The 23,302-nt window shown below is 38.2% G+C and overlaps 4 protein-coding genes across 4 annotated transcripts in view; 3 read left to right on the top strand and 1 right to left on the bottom strand.

Moving 5' to 3' along the window:
- The window catches only part of LOC146458735 (uncharacterized), a 257,490-nt gene that overhangs the window by 41,301 nt on the left and 192,887 nt on the right, over window positions 1-23,302 (top strand). The window lies entirely within an intron of this gene.
- Window positions 1-23,302, top strand: part of LOC146458736 (uncharacterized) — a 256,692-nt gene that overhangs the window by 68,473 nt on the left and 164,917 nt on the right. The window lies entirely within an intron of this gene.
- Window positions 1-23,302, bottom strand: part of LOC146458746 (putative skeletal organic matrix protein 5) — a 77,246-nt gene that overhangs the window by 41,960 nt on the left and 11,984 nt on the right. The window lies entirely within an intron of this gene.
- Window positions 829-10,532, top strand: LOC146458747 (deoxyribonuclease TATDN3-like). Its single transcript, XM_085090341.1, has 11 exons — window positions 829-943; window positions 1,020-1,052; window positions 1,200-1,273; window positions 2,101-2,179; window positions 3,285-3,347; window positions 4,821-4,898; window positions 6,312-6,343; window positions 6,944-6,999; window positions 7,763-7,875; window positions 8,764-8,844; window positions 9,639-10,532. Exons 1-11 carry the CDS (start codon window positions 842-844, stop codon window positions 9,780-9,782), a joined length of 855 nt encoding a protein of 284 aa, XP_084946467.1. The 5' UTR covers window positions 829-841; the 3' UTR covers window positions 9,783-10,532.

The following is a 23,302-nucleotide window of genomic DNA, read 5'->3' as shown; positions in this document are numbered from 1 at the left end:
GCCACGCAGATACATTTTCTGACTCAAGCCCCTCCTCAAGCCTGCACTGGCAGGACAACATGATATGTAATGCATTTCAGATAAGAGAATTGAACGTCACTTGCGTCTGTATTAAAGAACTACGAAGCACAAAACCGACTTATTACTCTAAAGTCCACATGTAAAGGTACTCACGTCGGCAGAAAAGAACTGGAAATGAAGATAACTACATTTACTCACCTGGAAGATTACGAGTCTCTTACAACGAAGACAGTTAGAACAGCTTAAATGATACAGGCTTCCAACACTTCACGTCGAGAGATAATTAGGTTCCCGATGTTAACACTGCAAACTAGGACTGACAATGTCTCCTCCATTATGTTGCACACGGGATAGGCTATTAAAATTTCAGCTTTCGAACGATCAGAAGCCACAAGAGCCAAAAGTCTGAACGCCACTCGTTTTGAGAGTGTGAAATTTTCGCCATGACACGACACTTAGCTGTCTCGTATTTTCCGTCAAAACAATAGAAAAAATGACTCCTTTGGAAAACCCTTGCTCATGAAGTCGAAGCAATATCTTTACAACATCCTTCATATCCACAGTTCACAATTCCTGACACTGATGGCTCAAAAATCCGAAGAAATCATGCCTGACCCGGGCGCCATCATTCGACTTCGCCGAGACAGGCCGCTGGGCGCGAATTTGACCGGATGTGACGTCAAGTTTTGTTGGATGATTCAGATACAAAAAACGTGCCAGGCGTATCGAGTGTTCCCCCCCGCCCCTGATCCGATCCATATTCCTGGTTTTGTTGATGTCGGTTCCAAAGATTCGCAAAGTGTCATGGGAAAGTTCCAACATGGCGGCGAAAACTCTCTCAGAAGGTGAAGAAGTTAATGTGGAAACGGGGATATCCTCTGTGGACTGCCACGCACATATTTCTGCGAAAGAATTTCACGAGGTAGAAATTTAATAACGTAAATGCGTTTTGAACGTTAAAACTGTTTAAAAACGTTTCGGTTTGGTTTTGATTGAAGGATGTTGATGTGGTGATAGAAGAGGCCAAAAAGGTAAGCTAGCTTAATTACTAATAAGCTTATATTAGCAACTGCCAGGCCATAACATCGTTTAGCTCGTATGCACATGTTAAAATATACTCAATAGTTCTAATGAAACTAAAGTTACGTGTGTATTTCAATACATTAATTAATTGTCAGGTTGGTGTGATGGCCATCATTGGCGTAACAGAATTTAAAGCAGAGTTTGGTGGAATGCTCGATCTTCATGAGAGGTTTGGATTTAACGCTGTTTTTCAAAAACCCTGATTTTTATTGTTTTACAATGTTTACTTGGAAACAGCCTGCATGACAAGCACACAAAAAGTAAACCAAGGTTTGGGACAGAAGAAGGTCAACCTCCATTCTACTTCCACAATCCCATAATTCAAAGCAAGTATTGCTAAAGGCTGATTAACATGTGCCGATTTATCGGCCTAATTCGTAGGTTCATTTGCAGAGGCCAATTTACATGTTACAATGTACAGTTACAGAAAAAACCATACCCACCCCATAGAAGGTCGTCAGAAATTCCTAGGGGAGAGGGGTCTTAAAAGTCAAAATACTAGAAGCAAAGTATGAAGCTATTAAAACTGGAACTTCCTGGGGGGTCAGGGGCGCACAACAATAAACCTTCCGTGGAGGGGAGTATGGATATTTTCTGGAACTGCACAATTTGTCAGCTGATTTCTTTTTCTGTTGGTGTAGTGCGAGATGAAAATCAGCCTTATTCAAAAACTTGGTGGCAATGCCACAGATTTTTAGAAATTGGGGCAATTTTCGTCTGCTGGCTCATTTTCTTTCACAAGTTGGGCCAAATTGGCCAGATTAATCAGTAAATGAAATTCATGTATGTAGACTGACCCTCACCCTATTTACACTGTATGCTCATCCTTTACTCTTTCTGTTTCAAGTCTGTTCCTCTGCCTGGGTCAATGGGCTAACATAGAAAAAATTGGGTATGAAAGTTATTGGACTGGATTGAATATTAACTTATTTAATAACCATTACTGCTGAAATCCCTAGTATGATGATATAATATTTTATTATATTGAATTTTCAGGTATCCAGATTTCATCGCTCCATGCCTGGGTGTTCATCCAGTGCAGAGTCTGTGTCCTGATCGCAGTGCTACTCTTGAGGTACAGTAGGATATACATGTACTACATGTACTGTGTTTCCCATGTTAAGCCCCTGGTAGACTTTATTTTTAGCTCTCACCAAGCAGGGTGGGGGAGGTTGGGTGTATAAATATTTGCACCCATGCATGAGGCCCAGTGCAGACCTCATCATGACCCCTGGACCCTCTTGATGTAGGAAATATATGTACAACAGTAACTGTATTTCCCATGCTAAACCCCTAAGGTTAAGGTCTCACAAAGAAGGTTGAAGGGGGGCGGGCTTATGAGGAAATATCAGAAGGTGGTGACAGGACAATTTAATAGAAGACCTGTGGCCCTGAGAGAGGGGGGGAGGGGAGGGGGGCTAATATTGAATTGTTCTGTCCATGCATGAAGCCCAAGCACTTTCACTTGACAGTTGTGGTTTTGAAAGTAAATCCTAATGCATATGAACACTGTTAAATATAAATGTTATGCTGATAAAACATGCATGCAGGCTCAACAGGGAGACCAGTGGTGAACTACAATCCATGATGAAAGTGCTTGGGTTGAAGTTATCATTTCAAACACTAACTAAAGTAAACACAGCTGCACAACTGCTGTTTGTACGAGTTTTGCCATGCCTCTCTCCCTAATCAATTCATGTTTGACTTGTACATGTAAGTAATGGGCGCACAGGCTCAACATTTGTAAAGGGCAGGGTAGCTGAGGGCAACAAGGGTTTCCTGATCTTGGTGTACCGACATAGGTAACAGAAATTGGAATGTAGCTTTTGTCCATGCAGGGTTGTTACTAGTCAGTAATATTTTCATGACTTTGAGATTCACATGTCGCACATGTTGTGCATACTGCTTTGATTTGAATTGTTTAAAGTGTTCTGTGTGGCAATAAGTGAACGATTTGAAAGAAAGATGGTAAATTTTCAACTTGCTCAAGAAGGATTCAGTATTCAGCATGAGCGCAGGACATGGAAGCATAATTTCAGGGAAATTTAAATTTCCCTGGCTAGTACAATTTTTAGGCCTGCTATGTTTTTTGTTAGGCTTTGTACGTGATGGAATTTACTTTGGGCATTATAAAGCAATTAATAAAACCCCCTTATGTTCTGCATGCTTTTGTTAAACAGGATCTTGAAGGTGTTGAAGAATACATCAGGGAGCATCGTGACACGCTAGTGGCTATTGGTGAGGTGTGTATAAAGGATAAAAGTGTAATCACACCACACAGGCTGCCCACACACTAGCAATGTACTTAAAATGACCACAGGTTACCCACAAAGGTGGCAAGGTACTTATACTGCAGGCTGCTTACACAGCTGGCAAATATCCTTGCACCACAGGGTGCCACGTAGCTGGTAATCTCAGCTCAGGCTGTCCACACAGCAGGCACTTAACTCCAGTTTTCATGAAGCAACTAGAAGTAGCTGGCCTTCTCCCCGGGCTCTCCTCCTCCTCCTTTCCAGAATTATAAGAAGATACCACTGGTATATCACAGGGTAACCCAACTTAGAATTTTCATTTATGTATTTCTGTAGGTGGGTATATTAACCTTAAATGATAATCTTAAGCCAATTCAGACTTTGTTGAATGATGAAAGTTATAATACAGTACAAGTTTTGGGAGGTAAAGCACAAGCAGTGCGTGCTAAAGAAGTCACATACCTGTACAACAATCATGATCATGCAAATTGCCCTAAATGTTGTGGCTCTGAATGTGCAGTTCCAGAAAATATCCATACTACCCCCACGGAAGGTCTTTTGTTTTGCACTCCCACTCCCCCTAGGAAATTCTAGTTTAGCTTCATACTTTGCTGCTAAAATTTTGACTTTTAACACCCCCCCTCATCCTAGGAATTTCCGATGACCTGGAACTGCACAATTAAGGTTACTGTATACCTTAAGAGGTGTCTCGCATCCCAGCAATGTAGCGTGGCCAGTTTAAACTGTAAATACCTAAACCCCTATATTAAATTAAAGCTTATAGAGCTGGCTATCAAACTATACCAAGAATTTTGAAATTAAATATGAATTGTCAAATTTTTAGCGTTGTTTTCTCAAATCAAATTTTTCACTTGAAGGGGACACTTTAAAGAGCTAAAACTCAAAGGGAATTTGTTTGTTTGCCTTCAAATTTGGACAGTAGCTAGTTTGACATAATTATAAACAACAAAAAGTTGTTGTTGAATTTTTTCTTTCAAAATATTTTTTCTCTGAGAGTGATTTTTGTACGATCACTCCACATTTTTTTAATCCTATATCGAAAATGTTATGTAAATTGTCACTGAAATTGAATACGGCGAAACGCAGACATTTTTTTAGCGCTTTGGGTCCAGAAACTCAGAAGGAAATTAAATTAGCGAAAAAAATTTGCTTTGACTTGTAGCTTTCAAAAGGTGATTCGGACGCTCGCATTTAGAGGTCGTGAAAAATTCGGCAATTCATTTTATTTATGGTATAGTTTGATAGCCAGCTCTATGAGCTTTAATTTGATATAGGGGTTTAGGTATCTACATGTACAGTTTAAACCAGACACGCTACATTGCTTGCAAGCGAGACACCTCTGAAGTGATGTACGGGAACTTTAAACTGAGGAGCATGCAAGGTTGGACATAAAACTAACAAAGTCACATGTTACTGGACATTTGAGTTTCTCTTTCACAAAAGGTTGGCTTGGACTTTACTCCAAGGTTTGTGAAGACTGATGCAGATAAAGATATACAGCGAGAGGTCTTCAGTCGGCAGGTACAGAATGTAGGAGAGTTCTTCAGTCGTCTTTTGATGTTTACTTTAACCACTTCAGGTGGCTAGTAAATTGGATGTCAGAATGCCCAAGGTCTAAAAAATTAACATAATGCTTCTCTGACAACTGTGATATTTTGAGGACAATCTTTAAGCTAAATCTCTGATTAATGTCAAAATGGTCATGCTTCACTGTGCAAAAGCATCCACTCAGTTATAGCCACAGCATGATTGCAGCTTAATAAATGCAAGGTAACTAGTTCAACTGATTTTATTAAACTGTGATTGGATTATAACAACTGAAGGTCTAAACCTGTGATGTTCTTTTTAAAATACTTGTTTTTGTCAACAACAAGAAATTGGGCGACTGTTATCAAATGTAACAGTCATCTTATTTTGTGCCATGTGATGAGCTTTTGTTAATGTCCAATGAGAACATGCTGAAATATACAATGTTTATTCAGTAGTTATTCAAATTTGTATCAGTTTTATAACAATATGACGTACATGTAGAAACAATTATTTTGGGGATTTGAGTTGTATATGAACTCATGGGAACCCATCAGACATGCAGTTAAATTTGTGTTCAACAAGACAGTGGAATGATTGTTTTGTAATTATGTACATAACTTTATTATTGTAACAAAGATCATAGCCGACGGTTACAAGACAAGTGTATATTACTGACCCTCTACTAAAAATATTGGAGACACCTATATTTCTAAAACTACCAAAACTAAGAAAAAAAATTGCACATCAAATAATGAAAAAATACATGAATATGACTACATTTAGCTAAGAATGTAACATAGAATACAGTGTTAATAAAAAGCTCAGGTGGTCCTACAAGCATTTAAATACAGTGTATTGTACTTCATGAAAGCTCCTTTGAATGTACATGTACAGTTCCTGAAGAAATCCATACCCACCCCAAGGAAAGTCGTTGGAAATTCCTAGGGGGAGGGGTGTCTTAAAAGCCAAAATTTTAGAAGCAAAGTATGAAGCTAAAGTGGAATTTCCCTGGGGGGAGGGGGGTGCAAAACAAAAAACCTTCCATGGGGGGAGTATGGATATTTTCTGGAACTGCACAATTTGTCTGTTTTATTTAGCATTTCAGTCAAAAATTAATTAGGCAACTAAGTTTGTTACATGTAATTTACCAATTTTGACGAATTTCGCTCTCGTTACTTTTGCACAGTACTGTACATGACAGCCAGTCTCTGACGGTGCCAAAATAGAGGTTTTTTGGAGCAATTTCAATTTTATGGCAAAACGTGCACTTTATATGCCCTTCCCACCCAAAACCCTCAGTTGAATTTTTAACCAGTGGTTAAAATGTAACACAGGGCTTTAGCATTGTATTGCAGTACGTTATGCTTCAGTTTCATTTAATATTAGATCTTTTGTTTGTTTCAGATAAAGCTTGCCCTAGAGCTTGACCTTCCTTTGTATGTGGGTACATTTAATGACGTTTATATGAGTTAAAGCTAAATTTAAAAAAAATTGCATTTCTTTTCAATTCTTTTTGACTCTAGACTGTACTAAAACCCATATATATTTATTTTTACCATATTGCAAGGTCAGCAATCTGATTCTATTTATTTCCCTTCCTGCAGTTAAGTCATGAAATTGGATTATTATTTTATACATAAATACAGAAACAAAAAAGCCATTTATTTGAGAGAACATATAGTAGAGTCTTCAATCTTCCCATCTTACATCCAATCTTTAAAACAGAACATACACACTTACCCATGTATGTAAGCCCAGGCTGGCCAGCCCACAAAAGAATATTGTAAACTATTTGTTTTAGTAACTTATTTTTTCGGTCTGTTATCTTGGCCATTTGTCACTCCTTAATTACATGTAGGACAGGGCTGAACTTGAAGCCCTACAATTTTGGTCTGATTTATGTTTAAATGCATGGCTTGGAAAATATGTGAAATTTTTGAGAATTTATGCAAGACTTAGTGCTTCTATTATAATAATTTATATGAGAAAGCTGTCTTGTTTGTTAATTGGTGTTATTTTAATGGCATTTCTTGTAGAAATGTTCATTCCCGATCAGCAGGAAGACATGCCATTGAAATGCTTCGAGAACATGGTACATCAAACACTTCTGACATTAAAATTATTGTTAATAAGTAATGTGTCAAGGGCTGAAGTGGGGCAAGGGTGCACATAAAGTTTGTTATTAAACAATTTGTAATTCCCGAAAATATCCAAGTTTAAGGGATTGGAAATTCAAAGGGGGTTGGGGTGTCAAATGCCAAAAATGAAAAGGAAAGAAAAATTCAGGAAGGTAAATTGCAATTTCCAGAGAGATAGGGGGTCTAAGGAAAAAAATTTCTTCTGTAAAGGGAATGACGGGGAGGCATGGATATTTTCTGGAACTGGTCATTTGGATTTGCAAGCCCATATCATGACTTACATCCCTTTTTGCAGGTAAGCCCTTTAATTACAGAAGAACTCCACCAATTTGAACTCAGTAGACTCAACTCCCTGCTAATATAACAAAATCGGATTTTCCCTGCAATTTTTTACCCCCATTTTTTTACGGTCATTTACTATCAGCTAATTGGAACGTGGTTAACTTGAACTCCTCGTTAACTTCAGGCTTTAGCTGTGAAGTACGTGATAGTTTTATAAAATACCCATCTGTCTGTCAGTCTGTCTGCCTGTTCATCTAAATCACTTGAAGCGACCGTGTGAATTTCAGTTATGTATCTAGCAATGTTTTTGTCCATCGACCCATCCAGTTATCTACTGCCTGGAATATTGTCACTGGTAAATTTATTACTCCATATAGATCGCCATGCAATGAACCAATTTCTAGTTTGCTTGATTGTAATGTGTCGTCGTTTTAGGTGCCAAGAAAGTTCTACTTCATGCATTTGATGGAAAACCTTCCAATGCTCTGAAAGGGGTGGAAGCTGGATATTATTTCTCTATTCCACCATCCATAGTTCGCTCACCTCAGGTAGGATTTTTGTTAAGGGGTAGCATTAATAATAAATTAAATTATTAATAAATTTTATTATTATTTTACTTGTCCATTTATTTGTCCTTATAGGGAACATCCAGTTTAGCGATTGCTTGTTTGCATCAGGCTTTGTATCGACTGATTAAATTACATCCTAACTGGATATGTATACTTCAGTAAAAAGAGGTGAAATATTAGCTTAAATACTAAGGATCTTTTGAAGGGCCCAGTTGAAAAAGGGTTTACGTTATGATAAATTTGGCCTTGGCATCCAAATATTGCGTTCGATTGACCCTATTCCGGAATAGGAATACATACAACGATGGCAAGAAATCTCGCAGAAAAGGTTTAAGGACTTACTGGAGTACGAGACGGCTCTTAAATTCTCATGTGTCAGCGATAGTTTGTAGAATTGGCCTCCCAAATTTGTTAAAAAAAGAAATTTAACAGCTATTCCGCTTATTCTTATTCCGGAATAAGGTCAATCGAACGCAACCTAATTTGGCATGCCTACAGACTCGTTCTACTGTGTCAGAAATCCAAAAAGCTTATTACTTTAACCTAAAAACTGAAACAACCATTAATTGATGCTTGAAGTGATTTCCTTTCTTCTCTTTTTAAAGCTTAACAAAAGTTCTAACAGGGGAAAAGGTCTGTAGGCTCTACTTTGGCCAAGAGAGGGGAGTCGTAAAACAAATTAACAAATTACCTTGCATAAGAAAGTGACACATCAGCAAAGATATAAGGCATTTAGATTGAATGCCAGATTTCCCGAGTAGAAGAGCACATTGTCTTTACTTCCAGGCCTCCAGACATATTTAATGGCTTTCAATAGTAAGGCATTGTTAGTGTGTACATTTGTAACCTTTTCCTGATATGTTCTAGAAAGAGAAGCTGGTGAAAAATGTTCCTCTGTCAAATCTTCTTTTGGAAACAGATTCGCCAGCTTTGGCTGCTGAAAAACAGGTAGCAATTGTCTGCTCGATACAGACTGCATTAGTAAACACCTGCCCCTATCTGGAAGAGCATAAATCATCTGCCGTTAAGTAAAGATCGCAAACAAGAACATAATATTGAGATCCTTGCCCTTGCCAGCGAGTTCTCTGTTCTAAAGAAGTACCTGAGAATACATCACATTAAAAACAGTCCGTATGGTTTGCGTTCGTTTGTCGTACCAGCCTTTGAGGTCGTCTAAAAAAATTTGGACCGCGCTAAGGAATGGGAGTCCACGATTACGGCGCTTTCTACAATTCGCGTGTCGTACGTAAATTTCTAGAGAAATGAAATGACTATTTTGCATTTTCAGATACAAAAGTTGAACAACCCGAGTGGGACCCTACTCGCGTGTTGAGTGTCGTAAAGCCAAACCCAGAGTTAATCTAACCAATCACAACAGACGTGCCATTAACCAATCAAAACTAGAAACAGATACGTGTAACCGGTGTCAAAGGCGGGAAAACTCGTGCGAGCAAATCACGATTTTTTTTTTTTGTTGGATGGGAAAGAGGCGCGAGTTTTGCTAATCATGCGTTCATAGTGAAGGAAAACCGAAGCAAACGTAAATTACTATACAATACAAATTACTTGCGACACTCCCTTGGAACCTCTCTATGTCACCATCTTATTATATCTGTTATATTACCCTTGGAAAACGATGCATAGCTGGTGCTGTTATTTTAGTGTGTGAAATCAAAATTGTACTTGAAGTTGATGTCAGATTACAATTGCGCTGATTTTTATTCTTAAACTTTCCTTTGTAGACAAGAAATGAACCAAAGAATATTCACATTTCATGTGAAGCCATTTCAAGAGTCAAAGGAGTTCCAGTGCAAACAGTTTACGAGGAAACAACAAAAAATGCTTTGAAGTTGTTTCCAAGACTTCAGCGATTCATTAGAAAGTGATTTTAGGGAGGTTTAAATTTAGTTTCTCATGTATTAGAATTGAAGTATATAAAAAAACCTTGAACGCCGAAAATACAACAACCCGCCATTTTTGTTGATCCCAAAGGCACTGCCATGAAGGGCCAGGTGTAAAAGATGGCAACAGAAATGCACCCGAACTGGGAAAACAGGACTACCTTCTGAGAATTTCTGCTGTACAGGGTAGTTTTGACTGTTGAGTCCGTGGATCATGTGAAATCGTAATTCTGACTATTCATGGGTGCTTACCATTTGGCCAAAACCCCCGGAAATTTCGGTTTGAAGTCAAATGGTAAGGTAATTTTCCGGGAATTCAGTTCGGAAATTGTGGAGTACCTTCAGATGTCCTCCAGTTTTTCCATTCGGAAACGAAACTGCAGAAAATTACTTACCATTTGAATGAATCCTCTGAGGCCTTTTCCGGCTAGAGCGGGACGAAATGCCTGATAGATAAATGGTAAGCGCAATCTCATCCGGTTGGTCGGTCGAATTCGGAAATTCCCTTACCACTATGCAACGGTTACACCGACCGGATTATTTTTACAAATCGGTAAGCACCCCAGATGAACGCTACTGAGCAGTACTTTCATGTGATGTTTGTTATTCTTCAAAGGTGGTTTCAAATCACTCAAATAAAAGCTACTGTACGGTACTTTTATGTGGTGCTAAAGTTTTAAGTGTGTGGGGAAAATCCTCAAGTGAAATCACCCAAATAAAAGCTACTGAGCATTACTCTCTTGTGGTGCTGTTTATTACGCTGTGCAAGGTGGTGCTAAGTTTTGAGTGTGTGGATAAAATCTTCGAGTGAAATCACTCAAATGAAAGCTATTACTTTCTTATGATGCTGATTTTCTTAAAGTTATTTTTCCCTGATTACTCGGTACTCGTGATTTTAATTTTGCTACCGCGCATACGATCTAATCGTATCGGGATTTTCCGAGAAATGCGGGTTTCTCTATGACGATGCTTAGTAATACAATTTCAGACTGTAAGGCAAAAAATGACCTCCTAAATAATTTCAACCAGAGATCGTTTTTAAATAAGTATATAGTATATTCTAACCATTGAAAGATAGGACCATTTCTTTTTTGCGAAGAAATACAAAATTTCAGACAAAGTCTGAACCTAGTCTTCCTACAACACTTAAGTGGATAATAATATTTCTTGGCTTTAAACACCTTGCGCGAAGAAACTGATATCTTGGGCTTTTAACGAGGCAATTTATTTTTCCAATGCATGAGTTGCAGTGGTAATTACCTGGTAAAACGTGTTAAACTTAAAGTGATCAGGAGGTTTTCCTGCCTTTGTCACATAATCACTGCTTCAACATCTCATTAGTGGTGGTGATCAAAGCAATAAAGGAAGATATGAACGGTGTGGAATCGGTAATTCGAGAAATAAAACATTTTTTTTTTTTAAAAATAGTCTAAGATTTAAATTTTTTTTGACAAAAACCCGGGTGACAAAAATGTTACAGTTCACTCTTTACAACTCTTGCTTTCTTCATTAAATCTCTATTTTTTTTTTGTACGAAGCGAATTACAACTATTCCGTCAATAATCTATGAGATGTATTACATCTTGCCAATTAATGTTGACAACCCGGTGTCTACAATAAATTAAATTACGGCTTAGCAAACCCAAGTTTTCTTTTACAATGCGTTCCTTGTTAAATGCGATTAGACCAGTCAATGCAGTCACAAATTTTATCGCGAGAAACTAATTAACTACTCGGTCCACGGATGCATTTTTACTTTGTAGTAATCTAAACGAGCGTCCGAGGAAGGGGAAGACACTCTGAAGATGGTTTTCTGTTGTCGCAGAGGGCGCTTTAAAAGAAAAAAAAAATCGGCGTGAATTGTTTCAGTAATGCTTAAGTGCAAGGGATGAGAACTGACACTTCAGAGTGAAGGAAGTACAAAAATTTGAAATTCGGGATTTATACGCCTGTCTGTAAGCAGCTTATTCGGTTACCTGTTAGCAATTCATTGCAATACAGTTGAACCTCCATGTGCGACCACCTCTCGTAAGCGACCATCTCCCATAAGCGACCACCTAACCAAAACACCAAATTTTTCCCAGTCAAAGCCCTAGAGTTGGAACCCCTTCGTAAAACGATCACCTCTCACAAGCGACCTCGACCACTTTTTGAGGTGACAGCATTATAATTTTTCATTGTTTTTAACCTGTTGTAAGCGACCACTTGACACATGGTCTGATTTCCATGTTCGCTGTATGTACTACGCTCAGAGTTTACGAGAAACTGTTAGTGACAACCTAGCACTGGTCGTATTGTAACTACGAAACGTATGCAGTAAATTCTCTTCTAATAAGTGGATGTGTCACGGATCTTTTCCGGGAAGAGACTCCGTCTGGTTCGACTCTCGAAAGCGACTACCCCCCGTAAGCGACCGCTAAATTTTGGCATTTTGGGCGGTCGCTTACGGGAGGTTGGATTGCATTTGTATTTTGGCATTTCGTCGAGTTTGAAAGAAAGCGCTATGAAAATGCGCTATCAAATTCTAAATGGGAAATCTATCTGTGGACCCTTATTGCCTGTTCTATCATGTCATTCAGTGTTAGCAGAAATTACCATAAAAATAACTCGAGAAAGAGCTATTGCTAGTAGCAACTACACTGAAAAGGGTGTTAAGTAAAACTAATCCCGTACCCTGATCTCAGTTGGTTCGGGAATGTCGAAATGTGAGATCTCCCCTCCGCCTGACCGTGGGAGATCTGGGTACGAGATTAAAGTAAAACGTAAGTGAAATTGAATCTTAATCCCTTGTAATGTTAGTTTTATTCCGGCCGTTGATCAGTTTTCATCAGTTCGGACAAGCGGACCATCAGATTGTGTGCAAGAACTGACTTTACTGACTGAAGGTGAGTAACGCCGCGAAACGTTCTGTCGATTAACGGTCAGTAACTAATAAGAAGAACAAGAAATTTAATCTGGATCTACTCTTCCGAAGAGCAGGGTGCAGCAGTCTGGCGAATGAACGGTCTTTCAAAACTTTCGGCAAACATCTGTTCGGAAGGCCTCCTAAGAAAACCTAGCGTTTTTTCTTCGTTTTTTTTGTCACCTAAAACTTAAGTAACACGAAAAAGTAAATCCTTTCTGGTTTCAAGCGGGCTAAAATGTCGTAAAGAGGGCTAAAAACGGACCAGCTGGCACTTTCGGAAAGCCAACAACAACAACAACAACAACTCGTAAAGCCATCCGCAGCCTCGAACCGATCCCAAACCGGCGATCCCCGAAATGTCCCCGACTTTTTCACGCTTACACCGAACTGATCATAAAGTAAATTTTGGATTGGGATGGCGTGGTTCACTGAAGAATTGAAAACAGATCTGCCAGATCATGAAGAACGCCATGAAGGTTTACAGAATGGTAGGCATTTTTGACACTGTTTGACAAATTAATATCCATTTTCGTGTTCATATTTCCTTGTGCCTTCTTAAGACATCTTGTGTGTAAAAAGAAAAGAGAACCGAGAAGGTGGAGCGTTTTTGCAAATTAAACCTATTTTGTACAATTAGTACAAAATTAATCAACCTTCAGTTTAGAGCGGTTACGAACTCAAAGAATACGCAACCCACTCCAAACGAGGCGGATAAAGTTGATCTAAGAAACGCCAATGAAACTATCAGGACAGGATTTCAAGGTCCCAACAGAGTCAATAATTTGACCATTTTACTCTATCGCTACGCTAACCACAACGCCGTGAAATCGATTTCCAAGCCAGTGTAAACTGAAATTAAGGAATGATGTCGTTTGAAGGGCACCGTACCTTTAAATCAAGAAAACTTTTAAATTTCACTGTGTGCACTAATTTGCAAACTATTAGGCGATACAAGAAGTAGTTGGCGGGCCCTGAAGCTTCTGAATATACTGAACTGGCTTTGAATTACGTTTTTCGATAAAATCTGCTACGTATAGAATCTATGACATTCGATGTCTTCCTTCTCTTAGCGTTTTCTGTTACATTGTCAATTTAGGACACTATTAACATTTGCTTAAAAACTCCTCTCAATTTTATATCTTTTCTTGAAAACTCCTTAAAAATATACCAGATTTGCCGTATCAATGTTTTTGTTTTATGTTTGATCATTACGGGAAATTGTCAGGCGCTTGAAATGTTTAATTAACGTTCATTGTTCTTGTAATGTTTATTTCAAGTTAACGAGAAACCTGTTTTACGATCTTCTGTTAGCGTTCAAAAGGAATGATCAGTTCTTGGCATCTTTTCTTTGGTGCATGCTACTAGCTGCAGTTCAAGATGTTATTTAAAAAATTATACTAATTAAAAATAAAAAAAAAAACGGTAGTTCTTTTATATACTTTGAAAAAATAAAAATAAAAATAAAAAAGGAGTGAATATTGCTAATGTTCGTACCGTGAATTTATAAATACGTGCAAATTTCGTCAAGTTCTTTATTTTTGGCCAATCTTCTATCCCCTGTTTAGCTCCCATTCCAAAATTACTTGGGGATCATTTCGGGGTCAACGTAAAAAAAGAAAAACAAAAACAAAAAACAAAAACAAAAAAAACAGGGGAATCATTTCGGTGTCGGAATAATTATTGGGTCAATTTGGGGATCATTTTGGTGGCTGTACAAAATCCCATGAGCACATTAAACTGTGTAAGAGTACACAAATATACTTTTAAATGTTCGAAAACGATCTTGCGAACTGAAGGTGAGTAGCTTGTCCTTTAATTTCTTTTATCCCTTCTAATGTTAACTCGGTTTATTCCGGCTGTTGATCAGTTATCAGGACTATCGAATGTTTTTTTTCCCAGCTTAAAATTTCGTAATATAACACTGGAAGACTAATTCCTTTCATTTTCGAAGGACAAATATGTCATCAATTAAAGGAGAAGGTCATTCCAAAAAGGCACTTTTTTCCCTTTCGTCAATAGAAAGGTAAGGTAAACATTAGGTACTCACCGAAGTTTCAGCTTCCAAAGAGCTTTCCTAAAGGTTAATTTTGGTGTCTCTCACATGAAACAGCAAAATATTATTTTATTTTGTTTGGTTGAGAAACTGAAATCAGTCATGACGTCCAAGTGCTTTCAACGAAAAGTAACCGAGCATGAAAGTGTCCTTTTGATGGAAGGAAGGAGCAGGAAGAAATTACTCCGCAAGTTCCTTCTTTGGATCCGTTGTTTGCTATTTTTATCGATCTATGTTCGCGTGATTTCCAAGCGGTAGGAAGCTTCACAGCGCAGGTGAACAATTAATTAATGCCTAACATTTGATTTATCGTTGTTAGTTTGCTCCTGAATTAAACTTGTATTCTCTCTTAATTACATGTGTATAATGGGAACTGCGTTCTCGTCGGTTTTTTTTTTTTTTTGTACGCTACGAAAAAATTAAATAATTTATTGGTTTGCTTGCGCCTTCGATGAATGTTTTACTGACTGTTTTACGAGTTTCCTTGATAGTTTTAAAAAAGAGCGGAATTTAAATAGACTCAAAACTTTTATTATTCTTTTTAGTTTTTAAGATGATCAAGGCAAACCGGATTGTGGACAGCCAACGCGCGCTACCAGCACTGTCACTGTCTAGTCAATTTTGCTTATCAAGAAGGCCGTACGCTATAAACCTCAGAGAAAATGGATACACTAACCAAAAAACACACTTCAAATATATCTTTGAGTAGTAAATGAAAAAAGCACTGTGATAATTCATAGCAATAAGTACAGAAATAAACTAAACAACGATCTTTGAAAAATTCACAAAAAAACAAGCCAATGTATGTTTTGCGTAAACTTTGTTTTGATGAAAATGAAATCACACTTTAATTTTACATTCGCTTTTAACGTTCTTTGAAGAGACTTTCAGTGACAATTGCTCACATATCTTAATCTTAGCGGCTATATCCTACTGTTTTAAGTACTTTTGTTTGTTCTCTGTCAAGACTGTCAGAAATAAATGCTAAAATTAGAAATATATGCGAGAAAAACTTGTCAGTAGTTTATGCCAACGATACAATGCTTGGAGACATTTGTTTGACTGACTATTTTAGCTCAGAATCAAATTTTTTAAATGAAGCAAAATGGGATGAGATTAGAAAATAAAACTCCAAGGGAAACAACGAACATGCACCGAAAAATGAGCTCAAAAGGCTGCTCTGAGGTTAAACAAGATGCAGTGTCAACACTACAAGAAAAAAATATCTTGCAAAAACAGCAAAGTTTTGTCAACAAAATCACATGAATATACTCGCCTCTTTGGAGAATAACCAGTCCTTTTATTCGATTGCTGATTTTTTCGTTCGTTTACAACGTTAAGTTTCACTTCAAGAGGAAAAATCCATCGCATCTTAATCTCATTTCATCGCGCCGGATTAGAGTAAAATAATTTCTCTTCAAGATTCGGCCGCTGTTTATGAAGTGCCACCTCTAAAAGCTGCTAAAAGAATCGATTTGATTCTCCCGCCGCGAGCCGCCTTGCTCTTTCTCTCGCTGTTTGACGGCAAAATTGGACGAGATCAGAAACTAAAACTCCAAGGGAAATAATCAACATGGACCGAAAAATTGAGCCACTTGTCTGTGGCTTGCGGCATACTGTTTGTTCTTACCACAATTTGATGTCACGGGTGCATAATTATAGTGCAAATGTATAAAAAGCCTTAACCCATGAGCACCCAAGTGGTGAGAGTGCAGATGAGGTAAAGGGTGAAGGGGTTGTTTCTTTCAATACTTGAGAAATAATGTCATTCGCAATAATGCTATTTAATTTATTGTTTAAGATGGCTTGACATCAATAACTTTAACAACTGTCTCACACTAGCAATATGAACCAGGCCACTCAGATACATTTTCTGACTCAAGCCCCTCCTCAAGCCTGCACTGGCAGGACAACATGATATGAAATGCATTTCAGATAAGAGAATTACTATAGCTATTTATTAATTAAACGTCACTTGCGTCTTTATTAAAGAACTTCGAAGCACAAAACCGACTTATTACTCTAAAGCCCACATGTAAAGGTACTCACGTCGGCAGAAAAGAATTGGAAATGAAGATAACTACATTTACTCACCTGGAAGATTACGAGTCTCTTACAACGAAGACAATTAGAACAGCTTCAATGATACAGGCTTCCAACACTTCACGTCGAGAGATAATTAGGTTCCCGATGTCAATGACAGACGATGTCTCGTCCATTATGTCGCACACGGGATAGGCTATTAAAATTTCAGCTTTCGAACGATCAGAAGCCACAAGAGCCAAAAGTCTGAACGCCACTCGTTTTGAGAGTGTGAAATTTTCGCCATGACACGACGCTTAGCTGTCTCGTATTTTCCGTCAAAACAATAGAAAAAATGACTCCTTTGGAAAACCCCTGCTCATGACGTCGAAGCAATATCTTTACAACATCTTTCATATCCACAGTTCACAATTCCTGATACTGATGGCTCAAGAATCCGAAGAAATCATGCCCAACCCAGACGCCATCATTCGACTTCGCCGAGACAGGCTGCTGGGCGCCAATTTCACCGGATGTGACGTCAAGTTTTGTTGGATGATTCTGATACAAAAAAAGTGCCAGGCGCTATGGAGTGTTCTCCCCCGCCCCTGGTTTACCAAAATCTCTTAGCTATGGGGCTCCGCCGCGCGCGCCGTAGGCGCGCGCGCGAGCTCCGCTAACAATAAGAAATTTGAGAGAGTAACATAAAGTAGGAGGATGAAAGACTGGGAAAATGTTCATATCTCACATCTCCTATTTATACCTAAGGGTTCAAGAGTTTGACCTCTGTCGATGACTGGGTATACCTCACTAACTTTGCGTATACTGTCACGATTAGATTTGATGAGTTCGAGAGGAATAAGTAGCATGTCAGAAGCGCTATGATTGTTAGAAAGAAAATGTTCTGAGACTGTAGCAGGTTTAGAATCAGTTTGTTTGTCAAATGGTCTGCGATGCTCGTTAATTATAAAGCGGTCTTAAAGTCGTTTCGTTTCTCCCATGCATGTATATGTTTGTGGTAGCGGTGGCAATGTAACACGTAATGACACTTTTAGAGTGACAGTCTATAATATACAGCTATTTCAATTAACGTTGTCGGATCAAAATAAAGCTAAAAGACAAGACCGCAATGTTTTGTGGGATTATTTTTTATGACTAATTTCATCAAAATCATCCCTGCACGTGCAGGTCATTGTACTGCTAATTACAACCTATTGTTTTCTCCAGGCATGACTGATTTTGATGAATTTATTCATAAAAATCCCACGTAAACTTTCGGTCTTGTCTTCTAGCTTCATGCTTTGAAATGACAACGTTAGTTGAAATGACTGTATATATTTAGCCAAGCCTAAAAGCGGAGCTCCACAATTCCTTTTTTAATAGCATTTATATAAGTCTGCTTATCGTATGAATGAACTGAATAACCTTACAAATTCCACATCCTTTCTGGAGTTATATATTATATATTTTTAGTGCATATGCAGCAAACTGCTTACCAACAATAATAATTACAATGTTTATAACTTAGAGGGCAAAATTACTGAATGCGGTAACAGAAAGCATTTTTTCTTAATTTCACCCAGGGCAAACTTACTAGTACTCACTCCTGATTGGTAAAGTGGCGAAAAAACTCGCTCGTGATTAGCTAAGCACGCCATTTCTACTTTTATTCTACATTAATTCATTTTGTGTCCAACAACAGCTAATTCTTTTAGGTTCTTTGGAGTTAAAGTACATGGAAATCAAGTGCTGCAGCTTTAAAGGAAATTCCTTATGGTGAATTTTCGTGTCTTACAAGAAACAGCAAAAAATTATTTGTGTCAAAAGCTAAAAACTTAGGATTTGTTTGGTTGGAAAACTGAAATCAATCATGGCGCCGACAAAGCGTTTTCACCTCGCTACTTCTTCTTCCAACAAACGATAATCGAGCATAACAGTGTATTTTGATGGGAGGAAGGAGCAGGTCAAATCATAGTTGGTAGACAAACTATGGTCAAATTCAGCGGAAGAAATTACCCTGGATTTTTCTTTTTTAGGTCAACCGTTTGCTATTTTTGTCCATCTGTGTTCGTGTGATTTTCAAGCGGTAGAAAGCTTCATGGCGTAGGTGAATCAATTAATTGTGCCTAACATTTGGTTTAATCGCTGTTAGTTTGCTCCTGAATGAAACTTGTATTTTCTCTTGATTACATGTGTATAACAATCGACTTTTCTCGTCAGTTTTGTTTGTTTTGTACGCTACGAAACAATTAAATAATTTGTTTGTTTACAGATGAATGATTTTACTCCGAGGCTGACTGTTTTAAGACTGAAGTGCCTCGATGGTTTAACAAAATTCTGCCCTCTACGTTATAAAACTGTAATCTCAATGGGACCTCGTAGAATTATAATTAAGGATTAATTTTCACTTGTATTTTCAAAGTTTTCGAAAATTGTCCTCGTCGCTGCCCATCTTTGGCAAGTTGGGAAAACTTTGAAAATGCGCGTGAAAATTAATCCTTAATTCAACTCGGCTTCTACACTGTATTTACTTACGGCTGGTATTCGCTATAAAACTGTTTATAATGTTATGATGATGTGCTCTGTCGTTTTGTTTCTCCCGCTGCTGTCCCATTCGCATTGGTTTTCCCGTGGTGCTGCGTACGTACGGACGGACATTGACGTCATAACGGAACCCAAAATTTCTGGCATCGATGGGTTACTATATTTTCTTACCCATGGTGCACGTGGCGGCGCGCGGAGCTCCACTATGATTAGTGAAATGTCAAGTTTCACCAGTAGAATGAAATGTGTAGCTATAAAGTCCGTCTGTTATGTAGTTGCATGTTTAACAGTTGTCGATCGCATCGAAAAGAACCAAATGGGTTTTTATTTTACTTTATTCTCACGGTGATGCATTTTCGTTTTCTCTTAAAGATATGATTGTAAAGCGCTATTGATCAGAATATGTAAATACGCGCTATATAAATTGGTAAATTATTATTATTATTATTATTATTATTATTATTATTATTATTATTATTTTGTGTTGGATTACGTAATTTGGCGCTAACTAGTAAATTACTAAGGTCGTTGGCCGTCGGAAGGCAACAATAGGTGTGGCTTTGAAAACTTTGGCGCAGCGGGGAGATGAAGACATGATGTTGAAGTGTTTGTTTTGAAGATCAGAGGCCCGTTTCTTGAATGCATGTCCCGATAATTGGGGGCCCGGAAAGCTGTGGTTGTTTCAATTTAAGATCGAAGTTTCAGTAGTTTTGTAGATATTATGATAAAACTATTAGTTAACAAAACAAAATGGACTGGTTTGTTAGCTAGGACCCGCGCTTTTATTCTTTAGATTTTGATTTGAATATTTGATTTCGGCCCCGAAAAGTTACCGGGACGTTTGAGAAACGGCCCCCGGGCCGGGAAACTATAATTTTGGACATATGTGTCAATTGTTTGCGAAAATGACGTATTATTCAGTGACACAGGCATACGTGTCGGAAAATGAAATCTGAGTGCTCCTGTCCGAATCAGACCTTCTCAGTTTGCGACAAAAAATTGTGCCTGTAAAATTTGTAAATTTTTAAATACTCTGAATCAAGCTAAAACCATTGATCAGAGAAAAGCAACCTGGAGAACACGAAAGGTTGAAAAAAACTCGAGCTAAGTGCTTTTAGTCACCTTTGCTGTGGGGAATCTTTAGCTGACAGTGTTTTTAAGTTAGTTTTTGGCAACCTTTTAGAGATCTTTCAGACAGGCAACCTTATGGCGGTTTAAGTTAAATAAGAGGTGACCAATCAAATGACCCATCAAATTTAAGATCCATGCGAGGCTGTCAACTTTAACTTTCGTGAAAGTGACTCTACTTAACTTACCACAGGATTTAATTGAACAGTTCATTTAAGAGCCATCAAAAAGTTGTCAAAATGATGCCTTTTAGTTCAGAGTAAATTTTAATTTTACAAAAACCCAAGTGCTTTTAGTCATCTTTACAAGGTTCAGCTGACAGTGTTTTTTAAGTTAGTTCTCGACAAATTTTTAAATATCTTTCCGGCAACCATATGGTGGTTTAAGTGAATTTAAAGGGAGGGGTTCATGGTTCTGCGCATGTCCATGAATCAAAATACTTTTTCGCCTTTGCTAGCCATGACCCAAGCCTGTTTAATTTAATTCGTTGTTTATGAACCATTCGGAAAGGAATTGGTAGCTCGGTAATTTCTTTGAAATGATTGCGTTATTTCGCATGCAAATAACTGTAAACACATCAACCGTGAATAAATCCTACGGGTCAACGCTAGTAGCGGCGTTCGAAAACATTTTAAAACACGCTACATTTACAACGGACTCCCCTTTGTCAAGGCAAGGAGAAATTTTAGACTAACTACTAGTTCACTGCTTGCGATGGCCGTTACGAAAACAGTGTTCCTTCTCCTTTTCGTCTTCTGTCCAGTGACTGTGTTGACAAAACAGCCTGTTGGGCCTGAAGGTAAAATATTTAAATTGAATATTTAGGAACGCATAAGCTGTATCGTATATCCTATCATATAGTTCATTTTTCAAAGACTACATAATCCAAGCCAATAATTTAGGTGCCACACTGAACGTTGAGGCAGAAAAAATATCACCAGAATTCCTTAGTGGCGAATTTATTTTCCCTTAGCGAAATATAACGATTACATCATCGTTATTATATCTCATTTTTTGTTCGATATGTAAACCAATGATGAAATTCCATACAAATCTTCATATTTAGCCACTACCATGGATTATAATCAGTGACCCCCCCTTTTTAACTCGTGCATGCGCACATGCGCAATGAACGAGTTATCGTAATGTGGGGAAATGTTGCTCAGGTCTTTCTATTGGTCACTCGTTGGGCTGTAAACTTTATATTAATTTAACTGGAATTTAATCAGTCAAAAATTATTCATTAGTCCACGTATAGTGTATTCACCATCAGCCGCCATTACGGTAGCCTCCTACGCAGTCGTGTTTGGGGGACTCGGAGGTAATACCACTCTGAAAACACCGGCAAGATTTCGGTCACGTGCTAGGCAACCAAAATCGTTCACATATATTAAGTGTCAGTAGAAACAAGAGTCCGCCATGTTTTTCAAAATGATAGTTAGGGATTGCCGTCCAAGTGTCATGAGAATTATTTAAGAGTCTGCCTGAGAGAGTTTCATTAGGAAAAACACCCCCGGCTGTGCTCGAAACCCAGTGGCGAGATCATGAATTTTGCAAGACTTGCAGCTGTTAGTTCTGAATTCGTTTAAATGTGATGGGATTATCTCTTTTCATGAGAGTCGTTGCATGGCAGGTTTAATGAAACTCTTCCACGTTTCTTTTAGCCTGTTTTGGAGTTGGGATGGGGGGTTAGTGTTTAATTTTCATGTTTTCTTTTCTTTTCAAGTATTAGCCTTAAGAAGTCAATGCTTCAGTCTGGCCCTAATTACATTTGACCAACACATCAGGCTAATGAGGCAGAAATTTTGGGCTTGTTTTCTTGTGAAACCAGCAGCTAGGAAGACCAAGTTTCCGTTTTTCCGTAAATCATATGTGCTTCTTTGTTCGTTATGACAGCGGGATTGAATGATCCAGGATGACCGTAGCTGTACATAATTATCCGTTTCAAATATTTATGCGTAAAGGCGATAAGTAGCTTTCATAAATGAATGCCTTTGTGCAAAAACTCCCTCGAACTTATTCAGTGATGAAACTCTATCTTCGTGAAACACCGATCCAAGAACAAAAGAAAATAGAAACAACGGCTGAAATTCCATTATTTCATGGTTGAAACCTAGTCGTCCGTTCGGCAGCAAAACTAATGACAAACTGTCTGAAATTGTCGGGCTTGTCGGAAAAACCTTCTATAACATTCTTAATACGAATATGTAAGGTAAGTTGTTTCTGTAAGTGATGGATGTGGTTAAGTAAAATAACATAAAATATTTTTTAACCATCCAAAACGTTGGGGGGGGGGGGGGGAGGGGGGTTGGGGGCGTAAATTTATATTCGTGCCTTACGACGGGCTTTAACTATTTTGCTTCGACTTAAAAGATCAGCATTTTGAAGAAGAGATCGAGAGGTTGTTAAGCAGAGTTAGGTTTGACTGTAATCATTGAGATGTTTCTGACCGTTTGCTCTAAAAATTGTTTGCAGCTTCCTCCGAGGAAAAGAAGGTTGTCGATGTGATTAACAAACAAAAAGATGAGATTAAGAAACAAGAAGTAGACGTTAAGAATCTACTTGATAAAATAGTGGCAGAGATTGAACGCGTGTGCTACGCAAAGCCTGGTAGGTATTGAGTTCCGTCATTTCCCCCAAAACAGCATTCAAACAGAAGCAAACACGCTGTGTAGTTTGCTACGTTTGCTTTGTCTTTCGCCAACATGTTCGGAAGCTCAAGTTGCCACTACCTCATCTCTGGTATTCAATGGTAACATTTTCCGTTTTGCAGTCGAGTCCCTTGAACATCCTGTATAATATATCTTCTGTGACTATATTTGCCGTAAATTCCTTGAATTTCAAGTGAAGGTC

Source organism: Pavona decussata, unplaced genomic scaffold (assembly GCF_977016875.1).
Source record: "Pavona decussata unplaced genomic scaffold, jaPavDecu1.1 SCAFFOLD_229, whole genome shotgun sequence".
NCBI classification, from domain to species: domain Eukaryota; kingdom Metazoa; phylum Cnidaria; class Anthozoa; order Scleractinia; family Agariciidae; genus Pavona; species Pavona decussata.
The sequence above is the reverse complement of the archived record's forward strand: the minus strand, read 5'-3'. Positions and strand labels throughout refer to the sequence as shown.